Genomic DNA, 16695 nt, shown 5'->3' on the forward strand with positions numbered 1-16695 from the left:
CCAGAGCGGGTGGTTCCACGTCGGTTGCTAGCGCGTCCCGACTGTACGTTGCTTGCCCCTTCCTGAAAAATGCCTCGCTTGCCCCTTTTGGGAAAAAAAATCCTTGCTCGTCCTTTCCAAAAAAAAAAAAAAAAAGAATGCATTAATTGCCGTTTCTGAAAAATGTCCTCCGTGCTCGTTTTTGGAAATTAATACCTTTCTTGCCCTTTTCTGGAAAGATGCCTTGCTTTCCCACGCCCGAAAAAATATTACCAAAGATTTCATGAACGTTTGTTGTATTTGAGCTAGTGCAACAATGAAACGACATGGAGCATGCAACAATGTGTGTCCATACGATAAGATAATTATCATTTCTTGTGACATGTTCGACAGATGGTCAAAAGCGTTAAATTAGTTTTATTAAATTAAAGAAGTTACGTGCCGTACGTTATATGTAATTTGCAATTGTTCTATATTATTTTCCTCTGTTTACAATTGCAAATATTTTGTCTTTCAACTTGAGACGCTCCTCAAAATAAAATATGAAAGTAATAAGTAAAACATTCTTATTATGAAAGGAACCGTTGTGGGGAAAATTGACTCTTGATCATGGAAATTGCTCCTGTCTATTTCATACCCTGCTTACGTCATGAAAAATTGTAATCATAATGGCATCTAAATAATCTATAATGTTAAAAATAGCCATTGTTCAAAAGACTTGTTCTCTCTCTCTCTCTTCTGTGTAAATTATTGAAAACATAATTAATGTCTCAGCGATTCAATTTGTAATTAGAAGAATCAATGATCATTGTAACGATATTCAATTCGGTAAAAACGGTTCGTTCCTCTCTTGTTGTGAAAAATGGTAATTTATTGTTCATCGTACGAGGATATTATTTTAAGCCCTGGAGGCGAACCATTCATCAACAAAATAAAGATGGACAGAATTTATTCACAGTACAAGTTAATCTCATTCAGATTTTTGATAACATTTGCTTACGTATTTAGCCTTGTTTTCAGGGAAAAGACACACATACATATACTTCTAACTGTTTATTCTTAAACCTCAGTTCGAATAATCAAATCCTTCGGATCAGATTCATATCAGACATACTCTCTCAGCTACATACCACACAATTACACTAACAGCAAAATCCTGACATCTGTAGGCAAATAATTTAGCTCTCACGCTCACACAAACAGAAGGAAAAAAAGCATACAACATTTTCTTTCGTACGACACACTCAAACTGCAAATTCTCTTAGCATCGCGAATTCCTGAACAAAGCTCTCAACCTTGGTATCTTCCCGCATTGAGGTTGATGTAGCTGGTTCCAGGCAGCCCACCCGACCCTCCAGCGGCTCTCAAAGATCCTGGATAGTTGTAAGCGCCTTGTCCTTGATATCCAGCGTAGCCGCTGATCGCCTGGGGAGCGTAGTTAGCTTTTCCTTGTTGTCCAGCGTAGCCGCTGATTGCCTGAGTAGCGTAGTTAGCTTGTCCTTGTTGTCCAGCGTAGCCGCTGATCGCCTGGGGAGCGTAGTTGCCTTGTCCTGGATTTGCAGCGTAGCCGCTGATCGCCTGGGGAGCGTAGTTGGCTTGTCCTTGTTGTCCAGCGTAGCCACTGATGGCCTGAGTGGCGTAGTTACCCTGTGCCAAGCCACCAAGGTTGGAGGCTCCTCCTAGGTTGCCTATCCCTGCCGTGTTACCGTAGTGGACGACTGATGGATGGGCAATGGTACAGAAGGGGTAGTTGGGACATTCCTGAGGAGAAATGCCGGCGGGCAGTTGAGCTGGTTGACCAGCAGAAGCTATGGCCAAAATGGCGGAGTACAACACCTGAAAGAAATGGAACGTCACTAGTATTTAAGAACAAATTGCCGAAGTTATGATTGATCAAGCCACGACACTTAATCAGACAGTTTGGTAGGAATGACTAGATAGAATATCCTGAAGAAAAAAAAGGATTTGGTAGTAACAAAGTAAGGAGAAAATAATATTTGATTTGAATGATGGGTGTTTCTAAAACTTACGGACTGTAGCTAAAGCTGGAGAAAATATAGATCCGCCCGCAAGAATATCTTCATGAACAGAATATCAGATAAATATTTCTTAATTTTTTAAAGGTTATAGTTACCTTTGTTTGTTGAAACAATTCTTAAGCATAAAGTTTATTTTAATTCAATTTATGCACTGGAACTGGGTCGAGAGTTTTAAATGGGATCCGAGCCACTACGTTTTTCCACCTTGTATCGAACCTGGGACCCGTTGACTACAAGACAAGAGCGTTAGCACTTCACCATCGAGATCAGTTTCTGTCACAACATTAAATTTATTTGGCAATCACACACAACGCTGTACATAATGTAAGCCCGAACGTTCTAATACAGGAGAAGACGCAAATGCATTGTACAAAGTTGTAGTTGCAGAATTTTTTTTATGTCGGTTCACATCAAACATTTTAAAGAGAAGGTTTAAGATTTGGGAAAGTTATTTGAATCAAACACAAGTGATTCGTGGTATTGTGTATGTTGTGCTTCCTAACTGTAATTGTGAATCTTACCCTCCTGGGTAAGACTTTTTCGTGGAAGTGACCATCAATGAATGGAGGCTTGGTGATTATTATATATTTCATTCGTGTAATTTAATATAAAGGACTGAAATTTTTTTAAGTAATTTTGGAAAAATACTTGCTCGTCCTCCCTGAAAGAAATTCTGCGGACTGCCATGTATGTGAACTATGGAAATATACAGCATCTCCGGACAAGCATTATTGAAAGACAACTTACCAAATTCATCATGGTTGCTAACACGTTTCTGCTGTTTCCACAGGAGCGAAGGAACTGATGCTTTGTTCCACCCTGGGAGTGACTTTTATACGATGCGTTTTACGGCTCTGGGTGAGACTGCTTCATGTAAATCGAAACGGCAGATTCATGACAAGGGAAAGTGCCTCAAACGGTAACATTTTGTTGCATCGGTTTCTTTAATGTCTCCACTGATTTTCCATGAGTGAAAACTTGATTTCAGAACTACTTCTCGGCATAATTACTGCATTTATTGTGCTTTCTCTTTCGTTCAGATATCTGGTTAATTAGGTTTTCATTTTCTCATATGAATATGACAGCTAGGAGTAGCTAGGTGCTCGTGGATATTGTTTCTCAAGGTCTTCTCGAATATCTACTTCTGCCTTTTCAAGCCAAGATAAAAACCACATTGTTGGCAGGTTGACAAGCCACCACTGGATAGTTCCAAATCGAGACAAGCTGAATTCTATTTCTACCTTTTCTTAACCCTAGACGTACCGCAGAAAAATATAGCATCTGGTACCATCTGGGTCTCTCAGACCCAGTGTTAAAAATTGTGGTATTTACCTTGGATAACACTAAGCAGATTTTTTATTTAAGAATCTTTATTTTATGTGATTATGTTTTGATTTGCTTTATTTTTCTTCGCTTTTGTGCCACTTTTGGCTAATTTGCGAAGATGGGGATGAGTGATGATATGATGAAATTGATGAATGGACACTCACAAATATCCATGCTCAGGCCAGGATTCGAACCCGGGACCCCTAGCGTCGTAGCGCGATGTGCTAACCACTCCGCCACAGGGGTCGGCCTGTGATTATGTTTTGATTTATTCATTTATTGCACTTTATTACGTGTTGTTACAATTACAGTTCTACTAAATTTTGTTCTATTACATTATCATTAGTTATTTTAGTTATTTCCGTTTTTCTACATACATATTTATATGTTTTATTACACTTTATTCAGTTTTGTAACATTATTCTTTTGTTTTATTACAATTTTAATTTTATTTTATTATGGTTTTATTACACTGGTACAAGAACTACTGCACAGTAGGAAATTTATTTACAAATCTATGCACTTCCCGCAAACAAAATGTGAATGTTGCATGCATACGGGTTTCTTACATTTTGTGCAGATGTGATTGGTTTTCCTATTAGCCTTCCACTTGCAAACAGTGCATCTTCTTCACTTCTTGCCTAGTGCTGGAGGTGGAATAGGATTCGGATCAGTCGAGGGTGAAGCACCAGCAAGCTGTTTCCCTTGTTCGATAAGGAACAGTCGACGCGTGCGTGATTTTCCACTGCAGTAGTCCCCATTCAGTGACATCCACACAACAAAAGCGTTGAGAGCACTGATATCTATCATATTGTAGAAGATCACCATTGGCCATCTTCTTGTCATTCTCTTCACAGAATAGCAACGAGCCATTTGGTCCATTGTATCGACTCCTGCCTTGGTGCTATTGTAAGAGAGGATGACCTCTGTCTTTCTCAATGAGTTGCTCTCATCGATGTTGCCTTTGGAGTGCATGGTGCTGAGAACAACAACTACTTTGCCGTTTTTGGGACAGTACGATGCAAGCATTGCGTCCTTCTGAAACCCGAATACTGTGGTATTGGGGTTACGTCCTTTGGTTGTGACAAGTAGTTTCAGGACAACGAGCGCCATTTCCCCAGCGCCATCTACATATTCAAATGGAAAATATCAGTGGGTCTCAAAGACCCAGTTTGTACCAGTTGCTATTATATTCTGCAGAAGTCTACTGGCAAACTCAAACACGAAGATAATCTCAACACTTAATCTTCACCGAAACAGCAACAAAGTCACATGACCTCATGGTCCGTGCAAAATTCCTTGCAAAAGTATAGATATATGAATTCAGTTATGGGTCTCAGAGATACTCATGTGTGTTACATTTTCCCTCCATTTTAACTGAAAAGATAGTGCGACTTACTTACCTCTTCCAATTGTAACAGAAACAGAAGTTGTACACCAATAACTTCCTGCAGCCAAACTCACATGAACTAAGATAAATCCTTAGATTTATCTTGTTAGAAAAATTGAAGGAAATATGCTGTCACTGGTCTCACCAAATTTGTGAACTGTCTTTGCATGTGGAAAGCTTCAAATAAGAAACACTGGTTGCCTAATGAACCGTATGCATTGAAATGAATATTGTGTTATGTATGAAGAACAAGTAATTCCTTAACGTTTTTACTTTTGAAAATATTCTTAAATTCAATATTAAACAACAAAAAAATGCTGTGTCACAGGTGTTACATTTGTTTTGTCACAGTCATTACGAATGATCTATAAATTCAAGTTCAATACCAAAAAGATATGCTAAAAACAAAAGTGAAATAATAAACTCGTTAGATGCATACAATTTTATATCTTTTGAAGATGTTAATCTAAAAAATTTCCAGTATTTCTACTTTTCATGGATTTGCTCTAAAACGTCTGAGGAACACTATACCAACCCCTAAGTTGGGATAGCAGCAGACGAAATGACCAACGTCACAGCTCATACATAATTTGTTGTTGATAAGAAGGAAGAAAAACAATTTGTATTAAAAATGTATGTAACTTTTACTGGAAATACAGGTTATCTATTGTTTCACTTTTGGTCAAATTAAAAATACAAAATTAAGAAAAACTAAGGGTATGGTCATATTGGATCTGGTTTCGGCCGAAATTTTACACAGGTGTACACGCCAAGAAAACGGTAGAAAAGTATGGGGGGGGGGGGGGCTGGCGCCGAGGTATTCTGGCGTGCACAGCCTTGTTTCATCGAGCACCCAATGTAAGCAAATACTTCCTTTTTATCATTTCGCCAGAAGTGTGATGTCTCGCACTTTATATATTTGGATGACAATAGTGGACATTTCAAGTTTTATTGACTTGGTTTACGAACGTAGACTATTAAACACACTTCAATGAAGGGGAATTGCAAAGCGCTAAATACATGTTTGTCATTATAAGAAGGCACAAATAATAAAAATCTTCCAAAACCTTATTAACACTCTCCGTTCTGCCTCACCAATATTTATTTTCAACTAGCTGATTACCCGGCGTTGCCCGGGCATTTATTTATCCCAATCTTCTATTAGACAGGAAAATAATGAATTTTAACTATAGTGTAAAATGTAACTAATGTTATTTACAGATATTGAAAAGTATAAGTACAGTATACAAATTATAAAGTAATCAAACGTCTCGAACGCCTGGAGCAATTTCAACCAAACTTGGTACACATATGAAAATTGCAATCGTGAATGTCACCAATTAGCTTAGTGATTCCGAAAACTATGGATTCCACACTAATATCGGTTGTTTTCGAATATTTTTACATGTCACCCCCTTCCCACTCCCACCCCTGGGGGTGTCTTCCCACAGTATTTATTTCGAGATTGCAAGTGATACGTGTACCAAGTTAGGTTGAAATCGCTCCAGGCGTTCGAGAGTTTTGCCGGAACAAACACACATATATACACACATATATATACACACATACATCCATTTTTATATATATAGAATATAGATGCAGAGTTTTCGAACAGAAAAAAATCGTCGGCTATTTCAATACATTCTGCCCATCAAACTCTACCGGGACACTGACAATTTTCCTGTTGCAATGTAACCTCCACATCGCGAGAACATCTGTCAGTCGAACTCGCTAGAACATGGCATGGCAAAATAGAAATTCGGCGGAAACCGGTCCAATGTGACCGTACCGTAACATGTAAACCTTCCTCTATAGCTTTTTTGTATTTGTTGCATTTTACCTACTTAATGTCGCTTTTTTGCCTTTTAAAGTTGATCTCAACTGTATGGATGAACGATGATTTGGCGAAATTGAAGGCGCACTGACAAATGCAGTGCCCCACAAACACTAATGCTAGGGAAAATAACAGCAAAAACATACTATTAAACATGAACGTAACAGAATTATTATTTCAGAAATGTCATCTCAAAATCCTCTTCAAACTACAATTATGAAATTTTTAAAATTACCAGCATGCATGGTGAAATAGTTGACGCATCACTTTACGTATGCAAGGTTTCTTGATTCGAAATCTTGGTAAGTCCCATTGCATTTGTTCCTCAATCTATTTCAACAAAGAAGTATTCATTTTCGCTGGCATGCTGGCGGTGTGGTTAGCACAGCGCGCTACGAAACCATGGGTCCCAGGTTCGAATCACAGCCTTTGTGAATATCTCTTCATCAATTTCATCACATCATCACTCATCCCCCTTGTCGCTATTGGCCAAGTGTGGAAGAAGAACGACACTAGACAACAAAAATAAAAAATCTTCGCCGTCGCGATTAATCTAAAGTGCTAGAAAAGCGACAAAAATAATTTTAAGAAATACATCTGGAAATAACTTGCTATATTGTAGATGGGCTCAACTAATATACACAAATGGAGACTGGCGTACGCAGGAGGAGCTGATGAGGTTACAGCCCCTCTAGAAATGTTGAGAAAACCAAAATTTTTAAATAGAAGCAGTACAGAACAGGCTGGAAAATGCAAACCCATCTTAATTACCACTACCATTTGTGTCTTTGGAACAACTTTTAAAACGAAAGTGAAAAACGGTAATTGCAAAATATTTTATATTGTGTAAAGCCCACCCTCTTGAGCGCAGATACGTAATACACAACTTTCTAATTCCAGTTCCCTGAAAATATATATATATATATATATATATATATATATATATATATATATATATATATATCATACGCTAGTGCTAGTAGATATACGTATGTATATACCCATATACAGCAGCAGTGTTAGACCCGGAGAAGTGATAGACATACACCCTTCGAGCAAGAGTCCTGTGTTTTTTATAATTCCATCTCCTCTACGCATCAAAACAGCAAAATTTAAACTAAATACACAAAACTGAATGCGATATTGGGACGTAGGCATTACATGTAAATCGAGCTAGTAATGTGACCTAGATTATACTGATAATTACGGTTTTCTAAGTCTCACGAATCATCTATGTCTCAAGTATACAGGAAACGAACAATATGAATCACGAGTAGAAAAATGGAAAAGCTCATACATTCTCCGGTAGATAGAAAACTTTCCAGTGCACAGTTACTATTAGCATGCGGGAATTTCACTTTTTTTGCACACCTGAAAGCCCGTCTCGTACATGCACATGCACGTATATAACTTCCTATCTGGTTGGAAGGCCATCAGTTCCTCTCTTGCGTTGCGAACAGCAGAAGCTCCTCAACAGCTATGATGAAACAGGTAAGCTACGTCTCCAAAGATGCTTCGGAGCATCCTCCACGAGGACCGCGGAGATGTTTCACTCTTGCTAGGCCGAATCATAAAGGAAAACTCTTTTCCGTATTATACGAGCAGGGCTATGGGAAGGGGGCAGAGGTGAATTGCTCACCCTGAGTCGGCAGTGTGCCCTCCCTGAAGTCTACAAACTTTGCACACCAATGCACGTAGCAGACATAATAGACCACGCTGTAAGAATATTCGCCCACCCACCTCTAGAATTCTGTCTACCACCCTGTATGTGTGTCGCGTGACTTGGTTACTTTCGCACATAGAATTCCACATGTTTTCAGTGTAATCGTTTTTTTTAAAAAAAAATAAATAAAAAGATCTCATACCAGTGTTTCTGCCAATTCCAAGTTTCAAAGGCAAACTCTTTTTAAAAGTTAGAGACAAGAGATAGTCCGAAAATGTGAAATAACTTATGATAGTTAGTATGAGGTGGAAGTAGAAGTTCCTATCGTAAGTTTATAATATGATTAAAACAGAATTAGAAAGTGTGAATCGCTAGCATATAAGATGAAAAGATAAACTAGTAGGGCCTCCTCTACGATGTCGTGGTAACGCTGTCGACTACAAAGAAAAAAATATTGTAGCTTATTGGCAACACTGTAGGTGGGTGGCGTGACCTTGACTGGACTGTTTTCGTGGCGAGAGCTATAGTAATGACGGGGTCTTGGTGGTTCGATTTCCGGTGAAGCACTGTAGATAACTCCTTTTCCGATTAGCTCTGAGTGTAAGCATAAATCAATGACAAACTAACGTTTTTGATCAAACAGCAGGCAAACGGTATGCATAAATTTATCTTAAATTCGATCTACCTGTTTCATGTTGCTTAAAGCTATTACTCATACTATACTACAGGAATCTTTTTCCTTTTTTACTGGTTCTGAAGATTTGTATCTGCCACACTTTCAACCAGTATTTGAAAACTTATTCAATGATGTGTACTCTTCTAGGTGTTGTGTGCTGTCATTTTGGCCTTAGCTTCTGCTGATCCCCCTCAACTGCCAGCCGGTATCTCCCCTCAACAATGCTCCAACTACCCCTTCTGTACCATCGCCCATCCATCAGTCGTCCACTACGGAAACACGGCTGGGATAGGCGACCTTGGTGGAGCGTCCAACCTCGGTGGCTTGGCACAGGGTAACTACGCCACTCAGGCCATCAGCGGCTACGCTGGACACCAAGGACAAGCGAACTACGCTCCCCAGGCCATCAGCGGCTACGCTGGACAACAAGGACAAGCTAACTACGCTTCTCAGGCGATCAGCGGCTACGCTGGACAACGAGGACCAGCTAACTATGCTCGCCAGGCGATCAGCGGCTACGCTGGACATCAAGGACAAGGTGCCTACAACTATCCAGGATCTTTGAGAGCGAGTGGAGGGGCTGGAAGAAGCTACATCAACCTCAATGCAGGAAGATATCACGGTTGAGTTAGCCTTGCGTCTCTTCCAAGGTACCCATCATAATAAGAGTGTCTGTGATCGATTAGTTAAACATGAATGTTGAAAGACTTGTTTATAATTATTGTTCAAAAGGTTTTGTAATTTTTAAGATAATTTTGTTTACTGTTACATTTTTATAGTAACAATTGTAATAAATATTGTATCTACATAATGCTTACGTGTCAGCATTAAAACACCTAGAAACATCTACTGTGGTCTTTTAAGAAGCATTGCAATGCATTTTATCTACGTTGGCAATGCTTTCACTGCACATCAATGGATATTTGAGGACTTGTTTTTCACTTCACACACGCAAATATACATGCATAAATTGGGGTATTTTTAATACAGGGCTTATCATTACTAGATGTCTTGCTGCCCACTGAAGAGAACGATAGACTCGTAAAGAAATGTGCTTTTCGTTGGAAATCCAATCCCAAAGGGAGGCAAGACGTCCGGTCATCGGGAGATGCTGCGATTACAAAGTAAAATAATAAAAAATATTGCACTTGAAACATTTTAGAGAAGAACTAAAGAAAGCTAATATTCGCATATTTGTGTGAAATTAGTCAAATAACAGCATAATACTGATAGAAATACGCATTAAATTTGCTTAGCTCAAATGAGAGTCCAGTACTACACCTCGTGCCCAACCAACCCTCTACGGTTCCTACTGAGTGCAAAGTTGTTACGCGGCCAAAGTCAGCGCAGAATTTACCGAATATGACTTCTGATTTCCTTCCAGTTACCATTACTAGAGGGGAGACTGGATGCGGCTATTAATTCTCCATTGGCAGAGACAGGATCAGTGCGATAGAAGTGGCCAAGAGATACCGTTGCCAACTGCCATTCAATTATGTAATCCTGGAGGCAGTGACACCAACTTATATGGGTCTATGGGGCTGGAGCCCACGCAATAATTTGCCTGTTATCAGTTCCGTACCCAGGATTTCTTTAGGCGGAAGGACAGATCCATAGGCGCATCTAGAAAGTTTCTCTAGTGGGGCACAGCATATGCTGTAATTGTAATGCTGTAAATATACACACACATACATAAATTACTGGAGACTTACATTGTTCGACACATTGATGCTACATAATATTTTGTTGACTTCTGCATCTTTATAGACAATATTCATGTACTCCATTATGCTTTGCTTATTTCTATGCTACGAATCTTTGAAGAACGACATTTACTACGTATGCAACCACGTGACAGATATTCGCAGTTGACACTGACATTTATTTCTGTCAGAGAGTGAAAAATTTGTGTTATGATATGGATAGACTACATAAATCATCTGTATTTAAATATCTCTTATGAAACTTACAAATTCTTTGATTTTATATGGCAACAAATTATGTAGTCTACGATAAGCAACATATGTGTGTCCGGTGATATGCGTAGATGAAGGTTCACACCCATTTTGCAACATCAAAGTTCCTCAATTTTTCAGGTATAACTTTCCAGATTACTGTACAATGATTTAACTTGCTAATAAATAATAGTTGTACTTCAACTTTGAAAGTTAATCAAATTAATCAAGTTTATTGAATATTTCTGAAAATAAATGAAAAATAAAATAAGAGAGCGTCTTATATATTTAATGTTATCCCCAAAGGAAGGTTGCTGGGATGATAGAACTAAATGTGTTTTCGGTTACCAATCCGTGAATTTTTAGGTTTTGAGTGTTTTTAACAAATTTTCTGTGTTTTAAATTACTTTCTCACTCCTACCCTGATTTCTTGACTTCTCCAGGCCTTCCACGATTTTCAGTGGGTACCCTGTAAATGTATTTTCTGAAGGGAAAGTTTAAGATAAGTGACTCCAACCTGTCAGTGTCTCTGCTGGCATAATATTGTTTCCATGACGTATTGTCGCTTTTAGAATCTTATTCGACAGTAAAAATAAATGTCAGTGGCAACCAAAAAGCTATTAAGTGGGGTTGCATACGTATAGTGTACCAAAAATGCCAATTTCAACGGCTCTCTCAGAAAGTTGTTGATGTTGTACAGTCACACCCCTGTGTATTTATGTTCAAGGCAATTACAAGTAGAAAAGAAGAAAAGTTGTAGTAAAATAAATTCCGATTGACAGAATCTGGTAAATGATATTGTACTTAATTTCTTGAGTTTTTGAAAAATTATGCTTTTTGTTAAAAGTACTTCAGGACAATTTTGACAATAATCGAAGAAACCATTCAATTATCAAGGGGTTCCTATTTGTTTGTCGAGTGTCAAACAAACGCTTTTGACTCATGGGAAATTCAAAACAATTTTAACAATTTCAGAATGTCCTACATAGCCAGTGCAATGTCCGTAGTGATAGTACAAGAATCGTCCTTAGTAGCAAGTAGTATCCGAGCCGAGACAAAAAAAAACAGAGACATTCATTAAAAGGAAAGGCCTGTTCCGACTGAATCGAGACGTCTGGTAACCTTGCATCAATGGTTATAAAACTAAAATTAATTAATATTGCAGACTACAGATTTAAAAACAACACATTCATTTGTGCAAAAACAAAATCGAAATTGTTGCAAAATTTTAAAAATCATCAACGTTACTTTCGTAGGTTTTTAGGCTGACAGACACATTTTAGAACTTGAGCTGGCTCCCATGGCCTCTGCCTGTAATTAAATTTTATTTTAGAAATAAAGTCCCCGCGCTGAGGAAAACAAAATGTTTCATCATTATAAATCTAAAGAATATTATTACTAACTGTTATAAAAATATGTAATAAAAATTTGTTTTATCTCCGATATGATACTTTTCAGTGCCCTATATAATTTACACTATCCGTGGTCACGTCGTTATTAGGAAAGTAAAGGAGGGTAAGGGCTTATAACCAGGATGAGGATCGATAGGCATTAAAAACTCTCAAAACAGGCAGGTAAAAAACTCTGTAATATACAGGGTGTATCAAAAAGAATCATCCGATTTAAAAATGCTATATTTAGGAAACCAATGGACATAGAACCTTGCAGTAAGTTGTAGAATACATGCTGGAATATAAAGTTTTGCTTGCAATAAGGTTTACTTTGTTGCAGGTAGGTGCCACTGGTGCAGCTCACTCTTTAGTCCGCGTCAGGATGGCAACCCAGCAACCGGCAGCATTCTGCGTACAACGTCGAATACTGTGAGCAGTAGGTGATGCAGCACCGTATTTACGACGAAACTCACACTGCACAACTGTAACGGACCACATTTGTTGAAGTGGAGAACGCAGAAAGCTTTCGGTTGTTGGGATGTCATCTTGAAGCGGACTAAAGAGTAAGCAGCACCAGGCGCCCGTTCCGAAAGTCGCACGAGTTGAACGCGTTAAACGAGTTATGGTAAATGGCCGTCCCATAAGTGCTCTCGTGCATTTCGTTATGCTGTCCCAAAAGTCGCTTTCCGTGCTTCTCGTGCAAGAACGAGATTCACCAAACGCACGGGCCAGAAGACTGGTTTGTTCGGTGAGAATCGTCTGCTGCGTGCAGGCAACGCGCGTGCATGATGGCTTTAAACTGCATATGAAGCAACATGCGTAAGACGAGTGTGCCTCAACTGTTCTTACAATGTGATTAAGATGAGTAACAGTGTTAACAGTAGAGTTTATTTATGCCATAAGGACATGCCTTCCGCTCGACGCCACGAGGACGCTGCGCCTGCGCTTTCGTCTAGAGCGTTCCATAAGTCTGTAAAATAACTCGTTTCACCAGGTTGACGAGCGAAGTTACTCTCGTTAAATTCGTTTCGTTAAGACTTTCGGAACGTACCTACCTGCAACAACGTAAAACGTATTGTAAGTGAAACTTCATATTCCAACATGTATTTTTGAATTTTGAATTTTTTGAATTTAAAATTTTGGGAGCGTCAGCACTTAGGCTATTTTGCTCCCGTCACATTATACGGGGGCCAGCCCCTTATCATTACAAATAACAACTCTAGCGTTGCATAACTAAAAATGTTAAAATGTTCTGACTTCTGTTAAAAGCTGAGGCCGTAAACGGGCACTCAGCACACACAAGGACAACAAACAGGACAAAACACACAAAATTATACTGGCCATATTGCCAGTCGCCAGAGCCTCGTTAGTCTTTAGTCCAGGGTGCACTACGTGGAAGTGAGGTTGACTTTTGGGCGCCTACGTGGAAGGTCACCCCTTACACCCCAACATGTATTTTACAACTTACTGCAAGGTTCTATGTCCATTGGTTTCCTAAAAATAGAACTTTTAAATCGGATGATTCTTTTTGATACACGGTGTACAAAATGGGCACTAAGATTAATAAACATCGCCAGATTTTTCGTCGCTTCCCCAAACTAGACACTCTAGCCTCAGTGACCTTCTAAATAGACACTTAGGACTAAAATGGACCCAAAAAAGCCACTAAAAATAAATCATGTATTCCTCTCATAAATAGCCTGGAACGATTTTTAGACATAAAGCCTACTCCGCACTGACAATGAAAAACAGGATAACATTATTTAATGTGCTGGTCAGACAGTGCTTACATATGCATGCGCAGTGTGGCAACATAGTGCACCATCTTACCAGAAATCATTAGAATGCGTCAATGAGAATACTCTCTGAAGCAGATATAAATGTCCCAACTATCCATATTAGAAAAATGCTACCATTCACATCATCGGCCAACGGAATCATAGAATAAAAATTTATAAAATGCTACGACTTAATTAACACAGAAACACCGAATACCTACAACAAAAGCACGCACAAAAGGTCGAGCAGTGTCCCCGTTGGTCATCAAATCAGAACAGAGTGCATATACGGTGAAATATAAGTGTATAATTACGAATTATGATCAGGTCTAGAGACCTAGCCTAATTCTAAACATGTATAAGTCAACCCTACTCCAGTTTGCACGACAGTTGTGCGAAAGAAAAAAACAACATGAAGCAAGTAAAACACAAAACAGGACATGAAGAAATGCCACAAAAATAAAATAAGAAGGCAAGCCAACAAATGTTGCCGAAATTTCCAAATATGCAAAACTGCCAAAATCACGGATCTGATCGGATTTTCCGACCAAGGAACGAACCAAAAAGGCATTTTAGGGTAAATATCATTTCGTAAAATTATAAAACAAATCTCAGAGTTCAGCCCACTCAATGTTTTTAAAAAGTTGGTACCACTGCCTGGGAGACATGCGAGCGAGTAATAAAGATTGGTGGTAGGAGGAAGTCTCCTCTACTTTGGTCACCGTTCAACCAGCTACACATCCACGTACCTCGGTTTGCTTTCTGTACTGGAAATGACACCCAGATAGGAATCAAGACGACACAGGACATTTTCCAGCTCTTTACCATGCACAATAATAAAACAATTGAAGACCGGTGCGAGAGAGTTCAGCACATTCCTCCTGCCTCTCTTGCATGCGAGCAAGTTCCTTCCAGCAAATTTCAACAATACTTGCCAATTAGTTGATCCCTGCTTTCTGCTGCTACTTCCTATATAAACCCCTTTACCTTTATGCTAATCATCAGTCAACCCAGCACCTTCAAGAACTAAGCTCACACTGCAATCATGATGAACTTAGTAAGTGGGGACATGGTAACTTAACAACCTAATGAAAGCTCTAGTGCTTCACTTCTCAGCACTGTGCGAATTACATTTTTGCTTTTGGGGGAATGCCCACTCAGTGGCGTGTTTATGATTTCATTTTGGGAGTTAGGTTTTTTGGGAGGGATATGCAAATGTGAAAATTTGCTACAAGACAGTAAAGTCAACTATTGTATTGCGGTTCTAAGTATCTTTGAACTAATCTAGGTCATTAAATCTTGTGATAACATTTAGACATAATTTAGAAACACTTGCTATACAGTAAAATCTCGTTAATCCGGACTAATTAATGGGGGATAAGTTGACCGGTTTAACGAAAGTCCGGATTAACTGAAATAACCTAAAAGAACAGTAGAAAGTGCATTGAAACTCCGTTCATAGCAACAAAACACGTTTATGATGGTGTATTTAAAGGGCATAGGCCTAAATACATATCCAGTAGAGTACAAAGTCTGCGGGAAACATGATTTCATCAGTGGTTGACTGCCTTTTCTTTGGGAAGTTCTCTTGTTGAATTCTAGACACATTTAAAACCTTGCATTATGCTTTTTTTGGCCTTTTGCCTGTCCGGATTAAGCAAAGTCCGGTTTATTTGGGTCCGGATTAACGAGGTTTTACTGTATTTGCATTCTAAGAAAACGCAGACAGCTATCGAACTAATAACACCGAAAATTTGACCAAATTTCTATTGCTAAGTTCAAACTTAACGTCCACCTAACCCACCTTCAAGTTTCTTGTGAACACTTTAATGCATGTAAAATATCATCACTATGCCATGAAAGCTCAAGTGGAAAACAGCCTGCTGTTGTTTCTGCTCGGTGAGGTTGGTCATTTGCAGAATAGTGTCCTTTTTAATCCACAAGGCTGTATATTTGTCGGTAGGGAAATCTTTGATGTGCATTAAACGGAGTCCTAGGACGTTTCATAGCCGTATTTGTGATTTTTTTCAGATGTCCTTGTTCCATAGTAAAGAAATGGTATACCTACTATAATTTTCTTTCGTCAGGGATATATACGTATATATATATATAATTTTTTAAATTATTTTTTTGTGGCGAGAAAACGCCGGATTGCTGAATAACACGAGGAAAAATTACCTTCACAGCTTCGACTTTGAATATTGTGGTTGAATTATTGTTTCAAGCGTCAGGTGCGGGGCACAACTCAGCTTCCACCACAGGCCAAAACTAAATGCTAGGAGCTCTATCTAAACTTGGTCATCCTAACCTAAGCTAACCACAGACCTAAGCGGAATTGTAGATTAGTAATTGTTAGGTTAGGAGGGCTATAGTGTGTCTCAACCTTAAAAGTCAGTATGGAAGTAAATGGAGTACTTCCCTCTCTCTCTAATACATGAGTTTTGCCAATAGCTCTGTCCTTCTCTACCACAGCTGCGTCGCCAGTTGTTACAAAATTTACAAAAAGTAAAAGTCATAAATTTCAAACAGTGAAATAATTATCCTGTAGAGTTTTTTATGCTCTATTTACTGACGGCATTATATAACCTGTCATAAATTCATGTGATCTGAAATTTCCATAATTATGCAATTTTGCAATAACGCTTAATTTTTTTCTAGTAAGTA

General features: G+C 38.7%; 1 protein-coding gene across 1 annotated transcript; it reads right to left on the reverse strand.

Moving 5' to 3' along the window:
• Nucleotides 1-1029: 1029 nt before the first annotated feature.
• On the reverse strand, nucleotides 1030-2803 carry LOC146004331 (uncharacterized). Its single transcript, XM_083143101.1, has 2 exons — nucleotides 2766-2803; nucleotides 1030-1815 (listed from the first exon to the last, which is right to left on the reverse strand). The coding sequence occupies exons 1-2, from the start codon at nucleotides 2775-2777 to the stop codon at nucleotides 1270-1272; spliced, it is 558 nt and encodes a 185-aa protein (XP_082999227.1). The 5' UTR covers nucleotides 2778-2803; the 3' UTR covers nucleotides 1030-1269.
• Between the last annotated feature and the right edge of the window lie 13892 nt (nucleotides 2804-16695).

Source organism: Lepisma saccharinum, chromosome 21 (genome assembly GCF_977018435.1).
Source record: "Lepisma saccharinum chromosome 21, izLepSacc3.1, whole genome shotgun sequence".
Lineage (NCBI taxonomy): Eukaryota > Metazoa > Arthropoda > Insecta > Zygentoma > Lepismatidae > Lepisma > Lepisma saccharinum.